The 24,019-nt window shown below is 47.5% G+C and overlaps 1 protein-coding gene across 7 annotated transcripts in view; it reads left to right on the top strand.

Moving 5' to 3' along the window:
* LOC123768191 (CCR4-NOT transcription complex subunit 6-like) overlaps nt 1-24,019 on the top strand; it is a 163,867-nt gene that overhangs the window by 129,175 nt on the left and 10,673 nt on the right. For 6 of the 7 annotated variants that reach the window (XM_069306971.1, XM_069306973.1, XM_069306970.1 and 3 more), the window contains 4 exons: nt 19,283-19,351; nt 21,360-21,517; nt 22,156-22,310; nt 23,500-23,654. In XM_069306971.1, coding sequence (XP_069163072.1) covers nt 19,283-19,351; nt 21,360-21,517; nt 22,156-22,310; nt 23,500-23,654 — 537 coding nt within the window. Of the gene's footprint in view, nt 1-17,634; nt 18,340-19,282; nt 19,352-21,359; nt 21,518-22,155; nt 22,311-23,499; nt 23,655-24,019 lie in introns of those variants that run through there. The other variant, XM_069306969.1, reaches the window with a different exon arrangement.

Here is a 24,019-nt window from a genome sequence, read left to right as displayed (position 1 = left end):
TCTCCCCGCCCACTCATATTAATGTTTTACAAACCAAACACATTTATGGTTGTTATAGATTCAGCTACTCGGAACAAATTCAAGTAGCACGGGCTATGGTGAGCCCGTAGTGAATTTGCCTGACACAGGAGTTGGGCTGAAACTTCGCACACACATTTATGGGTTTATAAATCTAACTCTATTAATGTAGGTGTGGTGCTTAAGGTTTGTGAGCGGGGTGGTGTAGGCAGTAGTGACACGGGGGAAGAGGCACATGGTGGCTCCAGGAAGGTGGTGAGGACAGTGGTGGTTTAGTAAGTTAAGAGCGGCAGTGAACGGTGTGTGGTCAACCCGTCCTCTTAAAAAATAACGTCGTTTTTGCTCCATAGTGCGCTCGTATGCGCACTATGGCCAAATTTGGACGTAATTTGAAATGAAATCGACTCACAAAAGTGACGTACTGTCCCGTTTTCTGTTTGAGTCGTCCGGCTTACTTGGTAAGGTTAGAAGAGGCAACTTTCAATTAACGTTTTTCATAACGTTTTGAAACTTTGAGAATTTCCTGCCCACCTAACCTATCAGAGGACCCTTAACTTACTGTTGTTGAAAAAAAAATCCCAAATTTATTTTCATTTTTTTCATTTTCAAAATTACGTCCACTTTCGCCCATACGGGCAAACGGCCAAAAGCGAAGTTATTTTTAAGAGGACAGGTTGGTGTGGTGGTGGTCCACGTGTACTCACCTGGGTGTGCTGGCTGGCTGGCTCCATACTATCATCTAATGCCCACCATTTTGCTGTTCAAGGTAATAACTTGAGATTCTGTGAATTTTGCATTCAATCAGGTACACTTTACCTTATTTTCCTTATTCTCATAAATTATATCTTTCATTACTGGAACAAGTTTTCTCCCGAAATATGCAAAATCCAAAATTTTCCACTTTTTTTCCGGGGGGGGGGATGGTAACTATGTAAGAAATTCAGGCTTGCGCCGGGTATTCGTGAATTCGTGTGACACATATGGCATACAAGATCGTGAACGGCCGTGTGTTGAGAGTTGGGGAAGCAGTCCGTATGTTAACCAGCCCTGCATGTGTAGCTGATGATATCCGATTCATGTTTGCTTCAGGAGATAGTTTGGCTGTGTTTATGGCCAGGTTGATGTGGTCGTCCTGGTCGTCGTCCTCCTGGTCGTGGTCGTCCTGGTCGTCCCCATCCTGGAGGACGTCTGGCCTGGTCTATCCCATATTATTCACTACTTTAGCATTTGCTCAAGTTGAACACTAGCATCCACCTATTAGAGCAGTGTTGCCGTTAGTGTGTGGAGGATGGTGGAGCATGTTTGGGAGGGGGACCAATTATGGAGGAGGGAGAGGTGAGAGAATGAGGGAGAGAAGAAGTTAGGGAGGTGTGAGGAACATTGACCTGAGCTCCCTACACCCATCACACACCTCCGCCACCCTTGCCAACAACACACGCCAAGGAAGGTAGAAATAGTCTAAGCTGCTCTTATGCTTTTGAGATGTAGTTTATTGTCTCAATAAACGTACTTGAACTTGACACGCCACCACGCCAGCCCCGCCAGCTCCGGTTAGGTTCACCCACACCACCACACCCACACCACCACTACACCTACATCATTACCACCACCACCACAACGCTCACTCCCACCCCCACCCCCTTCAACATCTGGGCCCCCCAAACATCTCTTCCCCCCACTGTTTTGCCCCCCACCCACATATGGCGTCACCCGCACCACTATGGAGGGGAGGGTGACAAGTGTGCCCCTCCCCACAAAAGCGTGGCAAGTGTGTGTGTGTGTGGGGGGGGGGGAGACAGGTGTGGAGGCTGGCGTATGGTGCAACCAGCCCCCTCTCATGTTTTATACATCTGCCTTAACTGATGTGCTTGTAACTTAATGTCACATGGCCGGCTTGTTCTGGTTCATGTTGGTTGTGGCCACCAGCATGACGGTAAGGCACCACTCACCTCTTGCTGTGGCTCCAAGGTGTGGCTGGGGCCACTGCCCCACTCCAAGGTGTGGCTGAGGCCACTGCCCCACTCCAAGGTGTGGCTGGGGCCACTGCCCCACTCCAAGGTGTGGTTGGGGCCACTACCCCCACACCAAGGTGTGGCTGGGGACACTACCCCACTCCAAGGTGTGGCTAGGGCCACTACCCCACTCCAAGGTGTGGCTGGGGCCACTGCCCCACTCCAAGGTGTGGTTGGGGCCACTACCCCCACACCAAGGTGTGGCTGGGGCCACTACCCCACTCCAAGGTGTGGCTGGGGCCACTGCCCCACTCCAAGGTGTGGCTGGGGACACTACCCCCACACCAAGGTGTGGCTGGGGACACTACCCCCACACCAAGGTGTGGCTGGGGACACTGCCCCACTCCAAGGTGTGGCTGGGGCCACTACCCCACTCCAAGGTGTGGCTGGGGCCACTACCCCACTCCAAGGTGTGGCTGGGGACACTACCCCAGTATTATCGTGGGATGAGCTCTTACTCTCGCACATTTAAACATTCCCTCGTAGCACCAACAGATACCACTGTAACCCTTGTTTTATACACGGGTGCTCTTAAACTCTCAAGACCTTAAATAGGTTCCTATTTACACCCCTTATGAAACAAAAACTTTATTTACAGTTGAGTGTAACCAGGTAATACTGTCTGTTAGGGGACTAGCAGGGGTGTAGGGGTCAAAGGTGGTCTGGCACAACACCAATGGTTCTGTCAAAGAAATATTTAATCTCAAATCAAAGGAGAACCTGGTCGACGACCGGGCCGCGGGGTCGCTAAGCCCCGGAATCACCTCAAGGTAACCTTAAGGTAAGGTAAGGAACCGGCTCTCGCCACCCCATTACATTAGTTAATACAAGAGTAATATGATATTAAAGATTTGATAATTATTATTTAGTGGAACATCAGTGGTTTATGGGGAAACCATCGCGCCTTTGTGTAAGACTTTAGGCTTGATGTAGACTTGCTTTATGTATTCAAGTCATATGCTTGAATAATTACTACTGACACCGGAAGAGCTCTCAACCTTTGGTGTAATCACTTGCTGGCAGTTACGTTAAGCAAGTTAATGCTGGAGAATTTTTGGGAGGTTGTAACAAGGAGGTTCAGCGTTCTTGATGATATACACCCAAGATGACAGTGGGAAAACCAAAGACACAAAGATGGGAATTAACAAGAATTTATTTAATGAAAATTAGGATATTCACCAAAAATCCCTAAGTTACTAGTACTTATCCTACTACTGGCAATGGTAAACAATTTATACATGTGCAATAAGCAGGCGATGAGTCACAATAACGTGGCTGATCAATATTGACCAGACCACACACTAGAAGGTGAAGGGACGACGACGTTTCGGTCCGTCCTGGACCATTCTCAAGTCGATTGTGAGAATCGACTTGAGAATGGTCCAGGACGGACCGAAACGTCGTCGTCCCCTTCACCTTCTAGTGTGTGGTCTGGCCAACATGTGCAATAACATTAGAGATATCACACGTTACAAGTTAAGCCAGGCATTAAACTTGTAAGAACCTGATCCAACAGGCTGTTGATTAGGGCGGCCCACAGTCTCAAATATTCACTATAGCCTGGTTGGTCCGGCACTTCTTACAAGTCAATCCTGGCCCCGGACCCAGCTTGAGGTGTAGAGTAACTCCGAGGACATATGTTGTCTGTAAGATAGGTAGGTGGTTCTACCACACCAAGTGTAGAACAGTTAAGTAATACATGAACGAAGCATACCTGGGCATACCTGGAGAGGGTTCTGAGAGTTGTTCAGCTCCCCAAGCCCGGCCCGAGGCCAGGCTCGACTTGTGATACTTAGTCAGTCACTGATTAACTAAAACTATATTGATATTCTCAAGCAAAAATAAATGATGCGGGTAGCATGTGGACAGAGAGGTCCTTGGCGAAACACCTGCCTGGGTTAGCACAGGTGTTGTAGCTGCAAGGCCAGTTAACTATGTTAGTGGGACATGTGTTGGGTGTCTTTGTTAGGTTTACCTTGTCAGTGAGTGAGTGAGTTATCAGACTACAGCTCCGTCTCATCTTCCTTCAACACACTCACCAACCACAAACACCTCTGTAGGCTCTCCTTGGGTATGGTTGGGTGTAGTGTTAGTTATGCTTCCCGCGTTAAGGCCAGTCTTGATATGTGTACACCTTGTTAAGCTAGCCTGAGAGGTGTACCGAGTGATCAGTGATCTAGTCAGTGTTGGCGGGAAACTTATGCCATCTATTCACTACAGTCATGTTTACAGTCTTCAACCATCCGATTGGCCTGCAACATCGCCCATTTGCAGTGCAGTATTGGCCAGGCGCTTGGCACCCTTCTCTCTTGCCACTGAAATTACATCTTCATCCACCAATTTGGAATTCCCAATTGAGGAACAACAACTGTTGGGAGGGTAAGTGTGGCCGAGGTGAAGCGAGCCCCTGCGTGTGTCGGGTCCCCTACACGAGCGGGGCTTTCTTGTAGGCGCCGGTGTGGAGCTCTACCTCCATACTCGCCTCCATAGTGACCTCCAGCGGTCTTCTTCTCTAGGAGCCAGGCGTTTTTCCGCATGTCAGTGGTTCTGGTTGACCCGTGTTTATCCCTGACCTATTTCAAGATGGTTTTGCTCCTGCGGGCGGCCAGGAGCCAAGCTTCTCTGGTCATGACTTGTTTGGTAAGGCCGTAAGACAGCGCTCGGAAGGCAATATTTTTTATAGTTGATGATGATAGTTTGAAAAGTTGTGGGCGTTTTCATTTTGGTAGGAATTGTGTGCTTACCTGTAGTGGGTTTCCGGAGTTCTTTTACCTCCAGAACCCGGTCTGGGGCCAGGCTCGACTTGTGATAACTTGGTCCAACAGGCTTGGAGCGACCCGCAAGCCCACATATCCACCACAGCCCGGTTGGTCCGGCACTTCTTGCAAGAACTTATCTAATTGCATCTTGAACATTTTTGTTCCGACAATATTTCTAATGCTTGCTGGGAGAGTATTGTACAGCCGTGGACCCCTGACGTTCCGATAGCACAGGAACTGCTATCCTATGCAGTATCCTCACACAGTTTACATTATTAAACAGTTGATGAGCTCCGAAGTACTAGGAGACTGTCTATAACAACAGTAGCTTTGAGTTGCATAATTTGCAAGATTAACCCGGCATGATTGATGGAAGATGTTCATACATGAGTGTGTAGTTGACACATACATGCTTGGTGAAGCGTGGTCGTGAGGTTAGTGTGTGTGGTGACACAACACAGCAGGTCTTGCCGCTCTGGGTCTGGGTCACACTCTCGCAGGTATGACTGCACCACCACCCTATGGGGCCAGTACGCCTAATGGTGTTTCTTTATATCTCCATATGTAGTAACGTATGCAACTGTTGCTGCTGCGTTTTGTGTATGTAGAGGATAGAGAAGTTGTGGGTAGGGAGGGGTGCTCCTTTCCTCTGTACTGGCACCGTTACTCTAAGACAACCCCACCCCCCACCTCGATTCCCCTAACCTCGATATGTCACACTTTTCCACCCCCCCCCCCCACCTCCAATTCCTGCCTGTGCTTCGTCATGTCCGGTACCCCCCCCCCCCCTCCCCCCCGCTACTGCTGGTGGTCAGAGGAGTAAGTCAGTGAGCGTGAGGGACGGACAACACCCGCAGACACTGAGGGCAGCCTCACCCCATCACCAGGGAATGACGGAGAAAGATAATTTACAAATGAAAATCCTTGTCAAGACAAGCCCAAGGTGGCTTATGTAGAGTGATAAACACCACAGAGCCTTGCGTGTGTGGCCCAGGGCGAGGGACTCACAGCTCGCAGCTTAAAACACTCAATACCACAACTTTGTCTACACCAAACTACATCCTGTATTAAACAAGCCAGATTTTACAGAATGATTTATTCCACAATTAGTGTGACAAACAGTATTCATCGTCCTGGACGAATCTGTTCAAATTCCTAAAGACCGTTGTTTTGTGGGCGAGGCTTGCATATGCAGCTGATGATATTGGTTCTGTGTGATGGCCTTAAGAAACATTTAGATAGGTTCCTGCCAGTAATACCGGACCAACCGGGTTGTAGTGGATATGTGGGCCTGCGGGCCGCTCCAAGCAACAGTCTAGTGGACCAAGTTATCACAAGTCGAGACTGGTCCCGGGCTAGGCTCGGGGAGTAGAAGAACTCCTGGAACCCTCTCCAGAGATGCAGAGACGTCAACCACCAGGCTTCGTTCGATGCTGCGTGGGGTTCCTCTCCCATAAGGTATCTTGTGTCCTGCGCCTCTTTCTTCCTATACCGCATTGCTGTCTCTTTGTGCTTAATACTCGCCTCTGTGTGCCTGCAGGGTTGAGTTTGAGCTCTTGGACCCCGCCAAGCTAGAGTAGATGAGTACACACAGTACTGAAGGTGGTTGCTGGGAACATGAGGCGGGACACAAGACATTATGCCGTAGAGGAAACACTTGTAAACACACCAAGAAATACTTGGGGTCTGATATTACAGTGAACTTGACTACTCCTGCCACTCATATCCTCCCCCCCTCCCTGCTACCTTCCCTGCCTCAGCAACACGGGTGGTGTGACTCACGGTGAGTCTACCTTACCTTGACGTTACCTTGAGACGATTTCGGGGCTTAGCGTCCCGCGGCCCGGTCCTCGACCAGGTCTCCTTTTTGTTACACATTCCCCAGGAAGCAGCCCATAGCAGCTAACTCCCGGGTACCTATTTACTACTAGGTAACAAGGGCATCAGGATGAAAGAAACATTTTGCCCATTTGTCTCCGCCTCCACCGGGGATCGAATCCGGAACCTCAGGATTACGAATCCGAAGCGCTGTCCACCCAGCTGTCAGGCGCCCTAACTTTAAAATTTAGCTACCAGGTGCAGATAACTTTAAAATCAATTCCATCCTGGAGATAAAAGTAAAACAGTAGGTGTGGTGGTGGTGGTGTGGTGGTGGTGGTGTGGTAGTGGTGGTGTAGTGGTGTTGTGGTGGCGTGTGTTGGTGAGGGAGCACCAGAGCACGATGACACTGTGTGCTGCCCTCGGGGGCGGGGGGCGACAACCCCCGTCTCCAACTTTCTCCTAAGTTGTCACACTTGCTTTCCATCCTTCTTGCACCTGGCCCGGAGTTCCGTTACCTTTGTTTGCCCTATTGGTCAGTGGCCGCCGCACCCCTCGCCCCGGTAGTGGTGATGTGGTGGGTGTAGTGGTAGTGGTGTGGTACCGGCGGGTGGTTGAGGAAAGTGGGAGTAGTGCGGGTGTGGTAGTGGTGATGTGGTGGGTGTACTGGTAGTGGTGTGGTACTGGCGGGTGGTTGAGGAAAGTGGGAGTAGTGCGGGTGTGGTAGTGGTGAGGGAAAGAGGTGAGGCATGGCGCCCCACAACCAGTTGTGTGCGCACGCGCGAGTGAGTCAGTGTGTCAGGAAGATGGTGTCCGCCCCCCCCCCCCCACCCCCACCCCACCCCACCCCCTCTCTCAACACACACGCACGCACGCACATACACACACACACGCATACGCATACGCATACACGGACATGCTTGCTCAAGCTGGTGTTATCAACAAGTGGACTGGTGGTGGGGGCTGGGGATGGTAGACGGTAGCCAGCTTCCTGGACCACATTCTTACTGGGGAAGTAAGTCACACCTCCCCCCCCCCCTCTTCCCTGCGGACACGTGCACATGGCCAGTTATCAGGAGAGGAAGCAGTAATCACAGGCAACAGGTTGTTCAGTATCCTCCCAGCAAGTACAAGAAATATTGCCGGAACAAAAGTGGAAATCTTCAAGGAAAAACCGGATGCATATTTGCAAGACGTGCCGGACCAATCAGGCTGTGGTGAATGTGTGGGCCTGCGGGCCCTTCCAAGCAACAGCCTGCTGGACTAAGCTCTCACAACCTGGCCCCGGCCCGGGCTTGGGAAGTAGAACTACTCTCTGAACCCCATCCAGTAAGAGGACCGGAATACAACATGAAATGACGGTCAGCCTTCTCCCACTTCAGAGATAGATATTAATTTGATAATAAATAAACCCCAAATATAAGAGCAAAGACCAAGCAACAGCCTTCTAGATCAAGTCCCCGGCCGGGCTTGGAGTAGAACAACTCGCAGAACCCACTCCAGGCATACTCGGGTATAACTTCCCAATACCCCCCAGAAATGTCGTCAAAGGAACATTTAAAAAACCTGTATACATGCTGTGTGAGACGCACTCTAGAGTATGCTGTCCCGGCATGAACCCCAACCTGAAGAAACACACAACGCAAAACTGGAAGTTATCCAGAGATATACAAGACAAGTTTCCCAAGAACTGGAGGAACTGGGCCTCGCTACACAGCAAGGACGAAGGAATATAGGATAGACATGCTCACGACATAATAGATCCTAAAGGGAATTGACCAAGCATACAGGGAAGCGATTGAATGGATTTCATGAACTTGTCAATGGTAACTCAATACGCTGGTGTAGAGGTCATTTCTGACAAGAAAAAGCGAGTGACTTAGTCTTGGAAAACACACTAATTTTGGCGTATGTGATGGTAGCAAAGATAAGACTTATGATTCAGCTCCCCCATGGACGGGAGAGTACATAGTCTTCACCGTGTACCGCCTCGCTCTCTAACCTCTACAGGAAAGCACTAAAGCAAACTTGGAAAAACTATAGTGGTATGCGAGGTATCTGAGTAGTGTTGGTAGTGACCATGTTGTAGACTGGAGAGTAGTAGCACTAGTAGTTGTTGTACCACTACTTGTTGTCGTACTACTAATAGTAGTTTATACTAGTAATACTACTACTACTTGGGTTGAATATTCCAGTGATCCACCAGCCTATGCCCTGCTGCATGGGACTGGCACACTGGGGAAAGCATGGGGGGGGAAAGAATGTAGTTTCACTCAGACAAACACACACATTTACACTCGTGGATCAGACATATATATAAAATATAAAAGGTAGTTTTAACAAACTGTTGAGGAGAGTGTCGCCCCGTGAAGCTAAAAATGTCTCTTGTCTGTGAAGTAAAAATACCCCCCCCCCCCCCCCCCCCGCCTCAAGATACAAAACACTGTCGTGTGAAGATAAAAACCTCACACGTTAACCCTGGAGGCAGAAAGCGTGTCCTGTGCCCTTTGGTGACAATAAAATGTTACTTCTCATGTTAGACGTGAAGCAGCACGCAGCGTGTTACTCACCCACACGCACAAAGGCCACCCTATTCCCCAAAGGCCGATACATACCAAAAAGAAAAGGGTTGGCATGAAAAAAAAGAGGAATTTGGCTATTAAAAAGTATGGACAAAAAATGGTCTGGTGTGTGTGTGTTATAATGGGGTTGGCTGAGATATGGACAAAGAAGCGTGGTGTTACCCATAGGAAGCCCACTTTCACTTCCTATGGGTAAAGAGGTATGGTGACCTCTTACCCATAGCTGCTGTAGCGACTGGTGTACCTGTCGGAGGGTGGTGCTCCTCCGCACCTCGGGGGCACTACAACCATGCACCACCTCTCGCAGCTGGCCGCCACAACCACTAGCTCTTGGTGGTGGTGGCCCGCTACCTCACATCTTAATGTGAACACCTTGTGTGGCTGTGACCAGCTGCCTGATGTACACCTCTGCCTCTGATACTCTCCTCCAGGTGTGGTGATAATGGTCTCCTTCACTGTCAACGGCTTCCCTTACTTTGTTGGGGGGGCTATGCTGTGCCACCTGTTCCTGCTGCTGCTGTTCATGCTGCTGCTACTGCTGCTGTTGCTGTTGCTGCTGTTGCTGTTGCTGCTGTTGCTGTTGCTGCTGCTGCTGCTGCTGCTGTTGCTGCTGCTGCTGCTGCTGCTGCTGCGGCGGCTCCAACTCTAGGGTGTACATGCAAGCTTTACCTGCACCACTCGTATATACATAACAAAAGTTACACACTCATCTCATGAGTTATGAGTTTGGGTGACAATACTCAAAGAGCTTAGTGATTTTTATGTTTATTTAATAGTGTTGGTTACACCAGTGGGTTGTTGTAAATGTGATGAGGTGTGGTGATAGGTGAGACGAGCCCTGGAGCAGAGGTGTTGAACGAGGCCAGGGGGGGGGGGGTAGAGAGCTGTAATGCGGGGCGAGAGCTGTCTGCTCGAGTACGGCCAGACTTTGGCTAGCTGCTGTGTGTTGAGGCTGTGGTGTCTAGACTCGTCGAGTGTTCATTTGTTGCTGGTGAATGTCGATGGTGTTGAAGATCTGATGACGTTCCTCATTAATTGACTGACGATTAAGCCACCGATGATTTGATGGTTTATATTACAAGCTTCTGACTTGCCAACTCGAGCAACATTTAGCAGGTTACCTCTCGGCCGGTCTGATTGATCTTGCACCCTCGGGAAGATATAGTAGTTGTAATTAACGCATTTAGGATCAGCACCGCTCCTGTGCCAGTTAAGTTACGGGCTCACCATAGCCCGTGCTACTTGGAACTTGTTCCGAGTAGCTGAATCTATAACACCACCAGCATATAGGATCTGTGTAGAACTTCTTGGAATGTGGAATTCATGAGGGATAACTTATGTGGAATTAAGGCACATTGACTGCGCTGAAACTAACGAGAATTTAGAGCAAGAATATTACTTATTTTAGTTGTTACAAATGTGTGTGAAGCGTTTATGGTGAGTGATGAGAGGTTGGCCCAGCAGTTTGTGGGTCATTGTTGCCTTAGAGTAATATACCAGCAGTGAAAGATGTGAACACACACACACATCTCAAGAGAGCAGCAGTTTCCTTGAAGACTCCTCGTGGGTGTGAGATTATCCCAAGTACTCAAGGTTCCCATCAACCACCCTTGTCATTGTCATGATCGAGGCTACACTGGCTTTGTGGAGGGTTATCCACTCATAACCTAGGCTCACGGACCATTATTTGCTCAACTACATCCAATAAATGTTCCTTCAGTTCTTTGGGAGGAATTGACTGTTGTGTTGTGTACCTGTGTTGAGGTGTGAGTATCATGACAGGGAAGAGAGCGAAGGGTTGCCGGGCTGCTGGCTTACATTGTATGAAGGTTTTGTTAAGAGTTAGGATGGTCGGGCCGTGCTAAGTGGAGCCTGGCCTCAGGCTCCACTTAGCGGGTGTTCGGGGGAGTAGCACACTGCTCCAACACTCTCCAGGTAGGCTCCAGGGTAGGCAACCACCCCTGGACAACACGACTGGCCGGCCGGCGTCAGGTCACCAACACAAGAGCAGCCTCAACACACATGGTGTTGCGCTGTTGTTGGGAGCGGAACACTGCGTGTGTGTGTGTTCACATGCCCACATCAATTGTAACCGCAACTTGGCTACCATGATTGGGAGTAAAGGCTGGGCGAGCGGGCGGGTGGTAGGGAGGAGCAGGTAATGAACACCAGCGGGGAGCGAAAGTGATAATTGTCAGTCACCAAGCCCAGCCGCCGCCTGTCACGCCTAGTCACGTCTGTACGCATCAACTAATGATCTCACGCGCGCGCGCGCACAAAAAAAAACACATGGGGTTTCGTAACTGAGCGGACAGCGCGCAGGACTCGTAATTCTGTGGCCAGAGTTAAATTCCCAGACCAGGCAGAAACAAATGGACAAAGTTTCTTTCACCCTGATGCCCTTGTTACCTAGCAGTAAATAGGTACCTGGGAGTTAGACAGCTGCTACGGGCTGCTTTCTGGGGATGTGTAACAAAAAGGAGGACCGGGCCGCGGGGACGCTAAGCCCCGAAATGATGTCAAGATAAACTCAAGACCAGCAGGGAAGTGAGGAAGTGACGTCATAGCTACAAGAGCGAGGTCAATATTAAAGACTGAGTCACTACATCCTGAGGTACCAGCGGTGACTCACCTGCCTGTAGTAGTAGCAGCAGCAGCGGCGGGTCTCCTGCCATGGTAGCTGTGGGGGGTATATTGTAGTGTTATGGGTGTCTTGTATGTTGTGGTTGTATTGTTGTAAATGTGCCACGGTTGTGTTGTAGACCAACATGTATACGCGTCAGTAGCGGCCCAGATAGAGACTCAGGGCCCCGCGCCAGGAATATCCCTGCAAAAAAAATAATAATGGAGAAATGGCTACTTAATTTCAACCCAGATAAATGTAATGTAATGCGTTTGAAGCAGTAAAGGAGGAAGGAGGGGGGGGGGTTAAGCGATTAATTGGACAATAGGAAATGGAAGGCGGAGATTATAATGCCGGGAATGTCCTCAAGGTGGACTCGGCGCGCACCGGTTGATCGAGAGCCCTTTTGGAGGCATTTATCAAGTTTTGTGTCGAAGGGTGAAATGAGGGCTGGTGGCGCCCTTCACATTTAGAGGAAGGCTGCTGCCAAGTGTGGGGATGTGTGAGTGCTGACACGACTGTGCTGTAATGTGCCGCCGCTCTCACGCACAGTTAATACTTTCATGTTCTGCCATCCAAATATTACGGAAATGGTGGTGGTGGTTATGGTGCAGTGGTTAATGTGTAGTGTTGGCTGCTGCTGTGTTGTGTGGCTTAGTCCTGTTGGACCAAGCTGTCCCAAGTGGAGCCTGGCCCCAGACCAGGCTCGGGGAGTGGAGCCTGGCCCCAGACCAGGCTCAGGGAGTGGAGCCTGGCCCCAGACCAGGCTCGGGGAGTGGAGCCTGGCCCCAGACCAGGCTCGGGGAGTGGAGCCTGGCCCCAGACCAGGCTCAGGGAGTGGTACAGGTGTGCAGGAATGCTGGAGGTGATACAAACAATGATCACTCAGGTGGAGGACTGTTAGTGGACACGAGTGAAGGAGGCGACCTCGGGCGGTGGTGTTACCGTCACCTGGCAGCGGAGAACACGGCTATTACCACACACAATGTTCCAGTCTTACTCGCCCGCAACACTCACATTATATATATATATATATATATAGTATATATATATATATATATATATATATATATATATATATATAATATATATATATATAATATATATATATAATATATTGTAGTATTACTCACCCTCACCCGCAACACCTTCCCCACAAAACAATGGCCAGAGCCAGGATTGTATTCCTCATTATGTTTAAATGGAACAGGAAAGCAACTGCTTGTGGTATGAGTGACGTGAGCCTGGGACGCGAGAGAGGGGTCACTGATAGTATAGACGGCACCAGTGTTCTCTTGGAGGCATTTACTCTCATCATATACTCTCTCAAAGCTAACACAATTTCTAAGCAGGTGTGTGAGGATTGTTGTTATAGATTCGGCTACTCGGAACAAGTTGCAAGTAGCACGGGTTATGGTGAGCCCGTTACTTACCTGGCACAGGAGCGGGGCAAGTAGCATGGGTTATGGTGAGCCCGTTACTTACCTGGCACAGGAGCGGGGCAAGTAGCATGGGTTATGGTGAGCCCGTTACTTACCTGGCACAGGAGCGAGGCAAGTAGCATGGGTTATGGTGAGCCCGTTACTTACCTGGCACAGGAGCGAGGCAAGTAGCATGGGTTATGGTGAGCCCGTTACTTACCTGGCACAGGAGCGGGGCAAGTAGCACGGGCTATGGTGAGCCTGTTACTTACCTGGCACAGGAGCGAGGCAAGTAGCACGGGCTATGGTGAGCCCGTAAATTACTGGCACAGGAGCGGGGCAAGTAGCACGGGCTATGGTGAGCCTGTTACTTACCTGGCACAGGAGCGAGGCAAGTAGCACGGGTTATGGTGAGCCCGTAACTTACCTGGCACAGGAGCGGGGCAAGTAGCACGGGCTATGGTGAGCCTGTTACTTACCTGGCACAGGAGCGAGGGCAAGTAGCACGGGCTATGGTGAGCCCGTAACTTACCTGGCACAGGAGCGGGGCAAGTAGCACGGGCTATGGTGAGCCTGTTACTTACCTGGCACAGGAGCGGGTCAAGTAGCACGGGCTATGGGTGAGCCCGTAACTTACCTGACACAGGAGCGGGGCAAGTAGCACGGGCTATAGTGAGCCCGAAGGCCTCATATCATGCACGATGACCTACATAAACGTACGAAATATTGCTTGGGACACATCAAGGTCAAGACACAACTCGAAGGTTTTGTGATGAGTCAGGCTGGGAGGTGTGTAATGAGTCAGGCTGGGATGAGGTGTGTGATGAGTCAGGCTGGGATGAGGTGTGTAATGAGTCAGGCTGGGATGAGGTGTGTGATGAGTCAGGCTGGGATGAGGTGTGTGATGAGTCAGGCTGGATGAGGTGTGTGATGAGTCAGGCTGGGATGAGGTGTGTGATGAGTCAGGCTGGGATGAGGTGTGTGATGAGTCAGGCTGGGAGGTGTGTGATGAGTCAGGCTGGGATGAGGTGTGTAATGAGTCAGGCTTGGGATGAGGTGTGTAATGAGTCAGGCTGGGAGGTGTGTGGTGAGTCAGGCTGGGAGGTGTGTGATGAGTCAGGCTGGGAGGTGTGTGATGAGTCAGGCTGGGAGGTGTGTGATGGGAATACATTGAACTATCCCATCAGAGTCAATTATTAATTCTGTGTGAGTAACTATATATAATCTCTGTTCATTGACCTCCAAGGGCGGCCTTGTGGCCTCAGATCCATATAATTGTGTTGCAGTGTGACCATGACACTAGGGTTATCTTGAGGTTATCTTGAGATGATTTCCGGGCTTTAGTGTCCCCGCGGCCCGGTCCTCGACCAGGCCTCCACCCCCAGGAAGCAGCCCGTGACAACTAACACCCAGGTACCTATTTTACTGCTAGGTAACAGGGGGCATAGGGTGAAAGAAACTCTGCCCATTGTTTCTCGCCGGCGCCTGGGATCGAACCCAGGACCACAGGATCACAAGTCCAGCGTGCTGTCCGCTCGGCCGACCGGCTCCCTTAGTCGTAAAAGGGTAAAACACAGCTGATCACTATACCTCTGGGAGTGACAGGTGTGGGGTGTACAGAGGCTGGAAACACAAAAGTTGAGTGGGAAAGAATGTGAGAGAATGAGGAATTATAATACAGAAGTTGAGGGGAAAGGAGGTAGTGAGCAGGTGTTGAGGGCAGGTGTTGAGGGCAGGTGTTGAGGGCAGGTGTTGAGGGCAGGTGTTGAGGGCAGGTGTTGAGGGCAGGTGTTGAGGGCAGGTGTTGAGGGCAGGTGTTGAGGGCAGGTGTTGAGGGGCAGGTGTTGAGGGCAGGTGTTGAGGGCAGGTGTTGTGGGCAGGTGTTGTGGGCAGGTGTTGTGGGCAGGTGTTGTGGGCAGGTGTTGTGGGCAGGTGTTGTGGGCAGGTGTTGTGGGCAGGTGTTGAGGGCAGGTGTTGAGGGCAGGTGTTGTGGGCAGGTGTTGAGGGCAGGTGTTGTGGGCAGGTGTTGAGGGGGGGGGGATTATCAGGGAAAAGCACCAAGCCATTACGACTATATAGCACTTTGAAGAGATAAGGATTTGGGATGGGACGAGGGAAAGGAATGGTGCCCTGCTTGATGGGGGTTCTGGGAGTTCTTTTACTCCACAAGCCCGGCCTGAGGCCAGGCTTGACTTGAGAGTTTGGTCCACCAGGCTGTTGCTTGGAGCGACCCGCAGGCCCATATATCCACTACGACCTTAGTCCTGGGCGTTAGGTGGCAGTGAGGCGAGGTGCTGAATGACAGCAGGGTTGGTGAGGGGGGGGGGGTGATGTTTAGGGTGTAGGAACACTAATCATCATTCATCAACAACACTTCCTGTCCGTCAGGTGTTGACTTGTTGAGGCTCATCTGACCAGTCCTCATCATTTTACATCCGCGTTTCGTTAATTATTTCTTATTTGGTGGTACATATACGTTTTATGAGGGTTGTTGAGTGGGGTGGTTGTTGATGGGCAACCAGCAGTTAGCGGCCAAGGGTGATGTGGTGTGAGGCTTGTGGTAGCCGGCCTTGAACCCCGACCCCCTCACCGGGTCATTGTGGCGTCTGCTGGGGTCAGGCCCTGCTGCTGCTGCTCCCTGCTTCTTCTTGCAGCTCTACACGCATTAACATCATACAGCACACTCCTGGATTTTATGTGATAAGTGATACGAAAAGGAACCTGTATTTTAAGCCATTTTAGCGGAACTTTGTTTTTAATTTCGAATCCGTACTGGAATCTTAGTTTTATTGAAGTTTGAAAGTTATGGAGATACCGAACGAGGTGTTGTGGATGACGCAGGAGGCAGTGTGGGCCTCGCTGGATCGGGACGATATTCTCCAGTCGCTGGCTGGCCACTTCTCCATCCCTCAGCTGGTGGACGCCTTTCGGTTCATGAATGAGTGGATAGGCTGGAGGGCTGACCGCGAGGATGTCGTGCAGAAGCCTTGCCTTCGAGGAGTCTCCCTTGAGCCCGTGTAGTATAGAGAGGAAGCACCCAGCACCTCGCCGCTACCTCCACACCGAACACTGCCTTCGACAGGAAGACAGAATGGATCACGCCAGTAATGGTGAAGCACGGTAGGAGAGACAAGTGCGAGGTAAGCGGCCGCTGGAAACTGGGGGACGCCGATGTCGTGGAGGACAAGCCTCCTGATGCGGCTGTTGTTACAAGGGAGGTGGCTGCTCTTAGCCTCGATGAGTACTGGAACACAAGTAATTCTCCAAGTTTTGAATCATTCCACCCTCGTACTTCAGTTGAAGACACTAGATTCCCGAGGAAAAGTTCTGCCATTCGACTATTCCACTATTAATTCCTGCCAAAGTTCACCAACAACTTGAGCATTGACAGAGAGAAAGAGGGAGAACCCAAAGTGGAGCCGGCCAAGGAGCTTGTAGAAGTTGAAACAGTCGACCATTCGCTTGTCAAACTGGCATTCCGATTTGAGCAGCTTGAGAATCTTGAAAATCTAGACAATGGAGGATTAAAGTGCTACAAGATAAAGAGGTGTGCTACTCCATACGTAAGAGTATCGTTTAGTGGCAGCGGGGCTGACGACGACCCTGCCAGTCCCATCAACAAATGTTCTCCAGAGGCACACCTGCGGGCCTTCCCGCCATCCCCATGTGGCGCCGTGTCTGTCCACCACCTGTGCCGGTCCCCCACACCTACACACGATACACAAGATCCAGAACCACTCCAGGAGACTGACTGGTTTGTCCTTGAAAAAAAGAATATAGCTGTTCCTTTAGTAACTCTCAAAATCTTGGAAGCTAATGAAGAATTTTTGGAATGAATTGCCGGAGTTTGTTAGCACAAAGGCAGTGTTCGGGTGTCACGCGTCCAAGAAGTGCATGCACAAGGAAGTCAAAAGTATAAACCGTCTCTTGGAGCAACTTCACGCTAGATTAAGATGGATTACTCCAGTCATCAACAAGGATTGTAAGAACAATGTGTGATCATGACCTCAGTGTTGAGGACTACGCTTTTCAGGAGGCTGTAGAACACATGAAGTCTTGGCTTGTCAAATTTTTCATGGAATGCGAGTTCATAGGCTTCAACATGAGCAGTTTGTCGTCTTACAACTTAAACAGTACCTTGACAGTGCTAAACTCCAGTACGGTCTCCACTTGCAGTGAGGCCGTTGATAGGGACAGTCTCCAGCAGTCTTGTAAAACCGGGCAAATTCTTGATACAAAACCTTCATTTACAGAAGGGAACCTGGAAGATTGCCCAACTGTAATTAAAAATGATTGCTTTACTGGCTGTGGCAAGCAGTAAACTCAGACATGGATGAAGAATTAATAGTCCATTTCACAGCGTCACATTACAGTCTGCAGGAAGTCCATCAGTCTAGAACCATACTTGCTTCCTATAATTCTCCTTGTCGTATATGAAGGGGGTGAGAGGCATCCTGTTTGAGATGCTGTCGGCCCTTCGCTCAGTAATAAACACGCAGAACAAGACCATCCCAAAGTTTGTAAGTGTTGATGTTAATAACAGACCGTCAGTGCGACCCATGAAGGCATCGAGTATAATAAAGGACCTGGAGGTGCTTGGGGACATGGCGCACACAATGACCACGAAGCTTAGTTGGCTGCTGCCAGAAGCTCGCCGTTACTCCTCCGCCATGGAAGCGGCTAGCAAGGGAACGCTTGAATCTCACTTGAGTGCTATTGGTAATACACTAGCCGATCTCAAAACTATGCTAGACTGGGAACTTGCTAGCTCACAACATGGCTCTGGGGCATCAGTTCTTGAGAAGCCGGTGTCTATGGCGTGCAGCCAGCCCGCCTACATGTACCATACACGCACCTCTGACGTGACACGTGGAGGTTTGTTACAGTGTACTGAAGCAGAGACCACAGGAGGATACTGGCCAGGTAATGATGGATCTATTGGCAGCTGGTATGGGGTCAACATGGGTGAAGCAAAGATGGTGGTGGCTCCCAGTAACACGCTCCTCCACTCAACGTATCCCCCCTACACGTCTCTCCGTGAGAAGCACCCACAGGTGTGCGCACATACCTCTCACCACCAACATATCACGGAGCAATGTGCCAAAGGTACTCTGTGAGTTACATAACCGTTCATGCCTCTATGCAAACAAATCAAAATATAAATATTTAATAATCGTATCTTTGTTTTATATAGTAAAACACTCGTGAAGGAAACCACAAGCAGACATGTGGCATATATGTAGAGTATACTTGTCTGCTGGTATTACAATACTTTACTGTAAATACTCCCAGCCCTATTTTATAGTCTAAAATATATTGAAATCAGAATGTCCTAGCCGGGCTCTTATAACGTGTATGACTTTTTAATGTTCGTATTGCCTTTTTGGTAACTAAATATTTTTGTAGGTTTACTATAGTAGACACGTGTATAGTAGTCCAAGGAATGGTTCAGTGTGCAGTCAAACTGAATGACTGTAGATGGTGTAGGGGCTGTGCTGTAGTGCGCGTATGGCAGTAGGTCGTGGGCCTGATACACACACCAAGCACTCAATGACTGTAGATGGTGTAGGGGGCTGTGCTGTAGTGCGCGTATGGCAGTAGGTCGTGGGCCTGATACACACACCAAGCACTCAATGACTACACGCGGCGTCAAAACCGTGTAGGATTCTAATGCAATATTTTCACAAGATTTAAACCACCCAGATGACTGAATCTGTCATTTTATCTAAATCAATGATTTAATGAAGTATTTGTATTTTATTATTATTATATTTTTTAATCGAATCCCATTTTATAAAGTAGTGAAAAATGAAACATAATCCCAGGACTTGATTATTAGTTTAATAGTTGGTGTAGTGAGAAATATTGTTTAATGATATCTGGTTGTGTAAATATACGGCATTTGCCTATATATATTATTGCTTTAAAATAATCGTTTCATATTTAAAAATTAGTACTGTACAGATGTTCAGCATTTTTGTTTTGTTTTAAGTGGTATAATTTCAGTAGCGTAATTTGGGTGGAGTATTAATGTTTAATTTCATTGCAGTAACAACGCCTCAGCCGCCCCAGAGACCGTGGATACCCCTCACAGAGTCCGACAGAACTAAACCTTCATGTGAGTACCAGCGCTCCTTGCCAACCCTGCTTCCTTAACACCACTCTCTACACACTTAACCCAACAGGTCAACATGCTCCTTTATTTTCTACCTGAACTAATTTGCTTCATTACTGAAAGTTTTTGCTTCATTCATTGCAACCTCTGTGGACATGGTCTAGATATTTGTAGATATTGCTGTGAGTGGACCTTTTTTTTTCGGGGGGGGGGGGAGGGAGAGGCATAGGTGAAGGGAACTATAGAAGTGGGAAATACAGTGAGAGGTATGAAAGCAGGCGGGCTGTCCGCCTTGCTGACACGATGTGTGGGTGTTGGCAGCTAAGCTAAGCTGGCTCCCTCTTGTCAGGGAGTTGTGAGTGTGTGAGAGGTTCTTCACATGTTTCACCATATATGGATGTCCATAGATGACGGACGGAGAGCTGTGGGAAGGGAGGCAGGGAGATGGGGGGGGGGGAGTGGGGTGGAGAAGGGGGTGGGTAGTGGGGGGGAGTTGGGGGGGGTGGAGAGGCAGGGAGGGAGAGGCAGGGAGGGAGGGGGGGGGTGGAGAGGCAGGGAGGGTGGAGAAGGGGGGGGAGGTGATCCTTCCCCCCTCCAACTTAATACAATCCAACTGAAAAGTGGAGTACCACAAGGTAGCTGCCTCTCTCCCACTCTATTCAACATGTATACAGCTGACCTACCCCAAGGTAGCTGCCTCTCTCCCACTCTATTCAACATGTATACAGCTGACCTACCCCAAGGTAGCTGCCTCTCTCCCACTCTATTCAACATGTATACAGCTGACCTACCCCAACATGGAGAATACATCACATACGCTGACGATGGGTGATTTGGGTGACGATGTCACTCAAATAATATGCCAACCGGGACCATCAAAGCCGCTACTAGGCGACAAGACCAAGGCAGCAATTGAACTCATAAACAACTTTGAGAAGCAATGGAAAATTAGCACAACTAAACAAGTTCCAGGTAATACACATTGCAAAAAGAAACCCGGACCCCATTATCCATGACAACAGCCCGATCCAATATGCAGAGGTAGGCAGAATACTGGGACCCATGATAAATAGAATAGGGATCAAAATTCATGTAAGGGACCGACTAAAAGCCAAAGCAGCCTTAGTAAAACTGAGGAGATTCCAAAGCCTCATTACAAACATTCAGATACACCTATATAAGGCTCTAGTTCGGCCGCATCTAGAGTATCCCCCAGTACCACTACTCACCTTGAAGAAAACTAACATGCAGACACTGCAAGCAGTGCAAAACAAGGCACTAATGGGGCACAAGGCACAAAACACCGTCCACCATATGATCAGACAATCCAGAAGCTTCATGAGCTCTTGAACATACAGCCACTAAACATCATACTACAGCACCAAGCCATCAGGGTGTGGAACATCATCGAAATGTTAGAAGACCCAATATTAGAAAGATTACTCAAAGATGAGATGCCCCGGTCCCACAGCTGGTGGCCCAAGAGCCTCGATTTACTAGATGAAAACCCCACCCCACAGTACATAATTCAAAGGTGAAACACTGACCAGAAATCCTTCCCCTTATAATTGGAAAAATGGAGTATGTGTGTGTGTATGTATGTGTATATGTATGTGTATATGTATAAATATGCATATAAATATATAATGTAAGTTTAGTAGTCTGTTTATGGGTATGATTTTGAAGACGGTGTGCCGTGGTCTATTCTGATTATCACTTAAGGGAAGGGTATTTGTTGCAAAAGCAAAGGTCCTTATGAACTTGATGTAATTTCTTTGTTAGTCCAAGTTGCAAAATGCACTAATGGGGGAGGGGGGCACTTCAGCAGAGATCTGATCATCTTGTAGAAAAGGAGGTTTGCGTGCTCTGCTTTCTTGAACCTACACACACACATGCTTGCCAAGGTTGCTCTTGACCATCCCTACATGTATAAGTGTTTAGTGGGGACTAATACTCTTGATACTCATTTCATTGCCTAGTTCTGTATATTAATAGTTGTTTTGTGTTACAGGTATATTCACTGTGATGTGTTACAACGTGTTATGTGACAAGTATGCAACACGACAAATGTACGGGTACTGTCCTTCGTGGGCATTGGAGTGGGAATACAGGAAGAAAGGCATCATGGATGAGATCAAACACTACCTTGCAGACATCATAACTTTACAGGCAAGTTTTTTTTTTTTTTTTTTTTTTATAGCTTGACCACTTGGTTACTTTCTTAGACAAGGTCTTTATAACCCAACCTACACATGAGAAATGAAGGAAAAGTATTGATATTTTGGACTGACCTGGACCCTATTCAGTCCAGACTTGATTGGGATCCAAGATTAACCGAAAGTCACTTTCATATAATTTAAAATTTGGGGGTTGGGCAATTAGTTTCTAGCCACATTATTGTGACTTGTTCTCTGCACAAGAACTTTGTTCCCAAATGGACAAGACTTGACCCATTCAATAGAAGTCTACATTTCAAAACTGGCATAAGAGATCTTTTCAAACTGCCATATCCTGGTATAGTATAGGAAAGAGACTGCAAACTTGTCAATCCAATCCTGAAATAACCTTGATTATTTTTTTTTTTAATACACACCACAAAGTCGTTTCAAATTTAGAAATCTGCTTGTAGCCCCCTCTAATGTGTGTTAACTTCATGAAGTCTTGTAATATTTGTGCAAGATTTTTGCAAATTTACAGAAATTTAGAAATTTACATTTCTTGTATGCATTCACATTGTTGGTAATGATTTATTACATAGTTACAGTACTGATGTGATGATTAAAGTAATAACTGTTTTGTACTTGCAGGAGGTAGAAACAGACCAGTTCTTCAACTTTTTTCTTCCTGAACTAAAGAATGATGGTTATGATGGAATTTTCTCACCAAAGTCTAGAGCAAAGCACATGTCTGAAAATGAAAGAAAATACGTTGACGGTTGCGCCATCTTCTGGAGAACTAGCAAGTGAGTATTTGTGAATTGAATATTTTTAGTGTAGAAATATGATATTAATATTTGGCTTACTCTTGGCCTCACCCCTCCCATTACAGTAACTAAATACAGTACACTGTACTTCCAACCAATTGTGAAAAAACAAATAATGGTACAGTAGGAATGAGAGATATAGTAAAAAAATTATTCCTTGCACTATTGCTGGTCTGGTGTGTGCATAGTTCTGCTCAGAAACCAATTTTGTTGTCACTTCCTGCATGTTTTCAAAAATGTTTGTATGCCATTGAGCTATTTACACTATCTTAAACAGTTGTTGTACAGGTATGTGTACAGTATTGAAAGTAGGATATATATTATACAGTAGTGAAAATATTGTCTTAATATTTACAAAATGATAGCACCGTTTTATTTTAATGGTAGAGGTAATACTTTATAAGCTGATGCCGTGTGTTACCCGCCTCTTGGCAATACAAATCGGTTCCTATGATGATGCCTGTGGCCAATATAGTTCCTTAAAGAACAAATTATACAGTATTAGATTCTGCAGACCAATATTGTACTGTACTACAGTTTATTTATTTACAATTTTGTGTAGAGGTTAAAGTTTTAGGTTGTGACCAGTGACTGTTTTTATTGATGACATGCAGTAGGCACCTTGTTATGACTTATGGGGGGCTCCATGATTTTTAGGAACATAGTTTCCTCTTGAGCAGTTACAGCCTATTGGCAGAGCCTCATTCTTTGAATTAATTCATAAATATAACTCATTTTAGTTGAAATATTCCTATGTTTGTGCATATTTGCTTAGCAATAAAGGTTGAATATTTTACGTAATGTACACATCGTATGGTTGAATAAGTGATCATAATCTTCCAGAGGAGTAAATTAAGTGTGTGTTGCCAGAGGTTTGAGGCTAGAAGTGACAAGAAAATACATTACAAATTATTTATCATTGTAGATAATGTAAAATAACTTGGTGTAGAATGTTTTGATATTTAAAATGCTTAAGTGATTATACTTGTTTACCAGATTATATTTTCACTGTTAAGATAGTGAGTGCAAACCTCAAACACCTGTTCCAGTCTACTTAGCAGAAAAGTTTCACTGTTAGCCAGATTGTGGAATATGTTAAGGAATTTAGTTTTTTTTCTTGTTTTCCTAAAAGAGCATGGATCTAGAGAATGGCATTTTATATTTTCAGGTTTACCCTGGTCAAAGAGCGATTGATAGAGTTCAACCAGTTAGCAATGGCAAATCATGATGGATCAGAAGACATGTTGAACCGTGTCATGACGAAGGACAACATTGGCCTTGCTGCACTACTGGAGACCAAGGAAGCAGCTTGGGAGAACACAGGTGAGTTGCACAAATGTAACCGGGAGATCAGTTGTGTAGTCTTTATGTATGTGTTGCTTTTATCACATTAAACAAATATTTTAATGTTATTTTCATCAGTATTTTGAGATTTGTTTCCCAATTCTTGTTCTTTGCATTTAGTTTATAGAGTACTGTGTGTTTTGTTATATATTGTGACTTTATTGTTAATATTGACGTGTAATTATTTTAATCATAAATGTACAATTAATGGGCCAGCCAGAGGTTTAGGGCCCATGCAGGAATATTCCTGAAAAAAAAAACAGAATATGGTAAGACTGGGCTTTTAACAGCAGCAGTAATAGATATCCTCTTAATATGAATTAATTATTTTTAATCTGTAAGTG

The sequence above is a fragment of the Procambarus clarkii genome, chromosome 59 (assembly GCF_040958095.1).
Source record: "Procambarus clarkii isolate CNS0578487 chromosome 59, FALCON_Pclarkii_2.0, whole genome shotgun sequence".
Classification (NCBI taxonomy): domain Eukaryota; kingdom Metazoa; phylum Arthropoda; class Malacostraca; order Decapoda; family Cambaridae; genus Procambarus; species Procambarus clarkii.
Note: the sequence above shows the minus strand (reverse complement) of the source record. Positions and strands in the feature narration are given on the sequence as shown.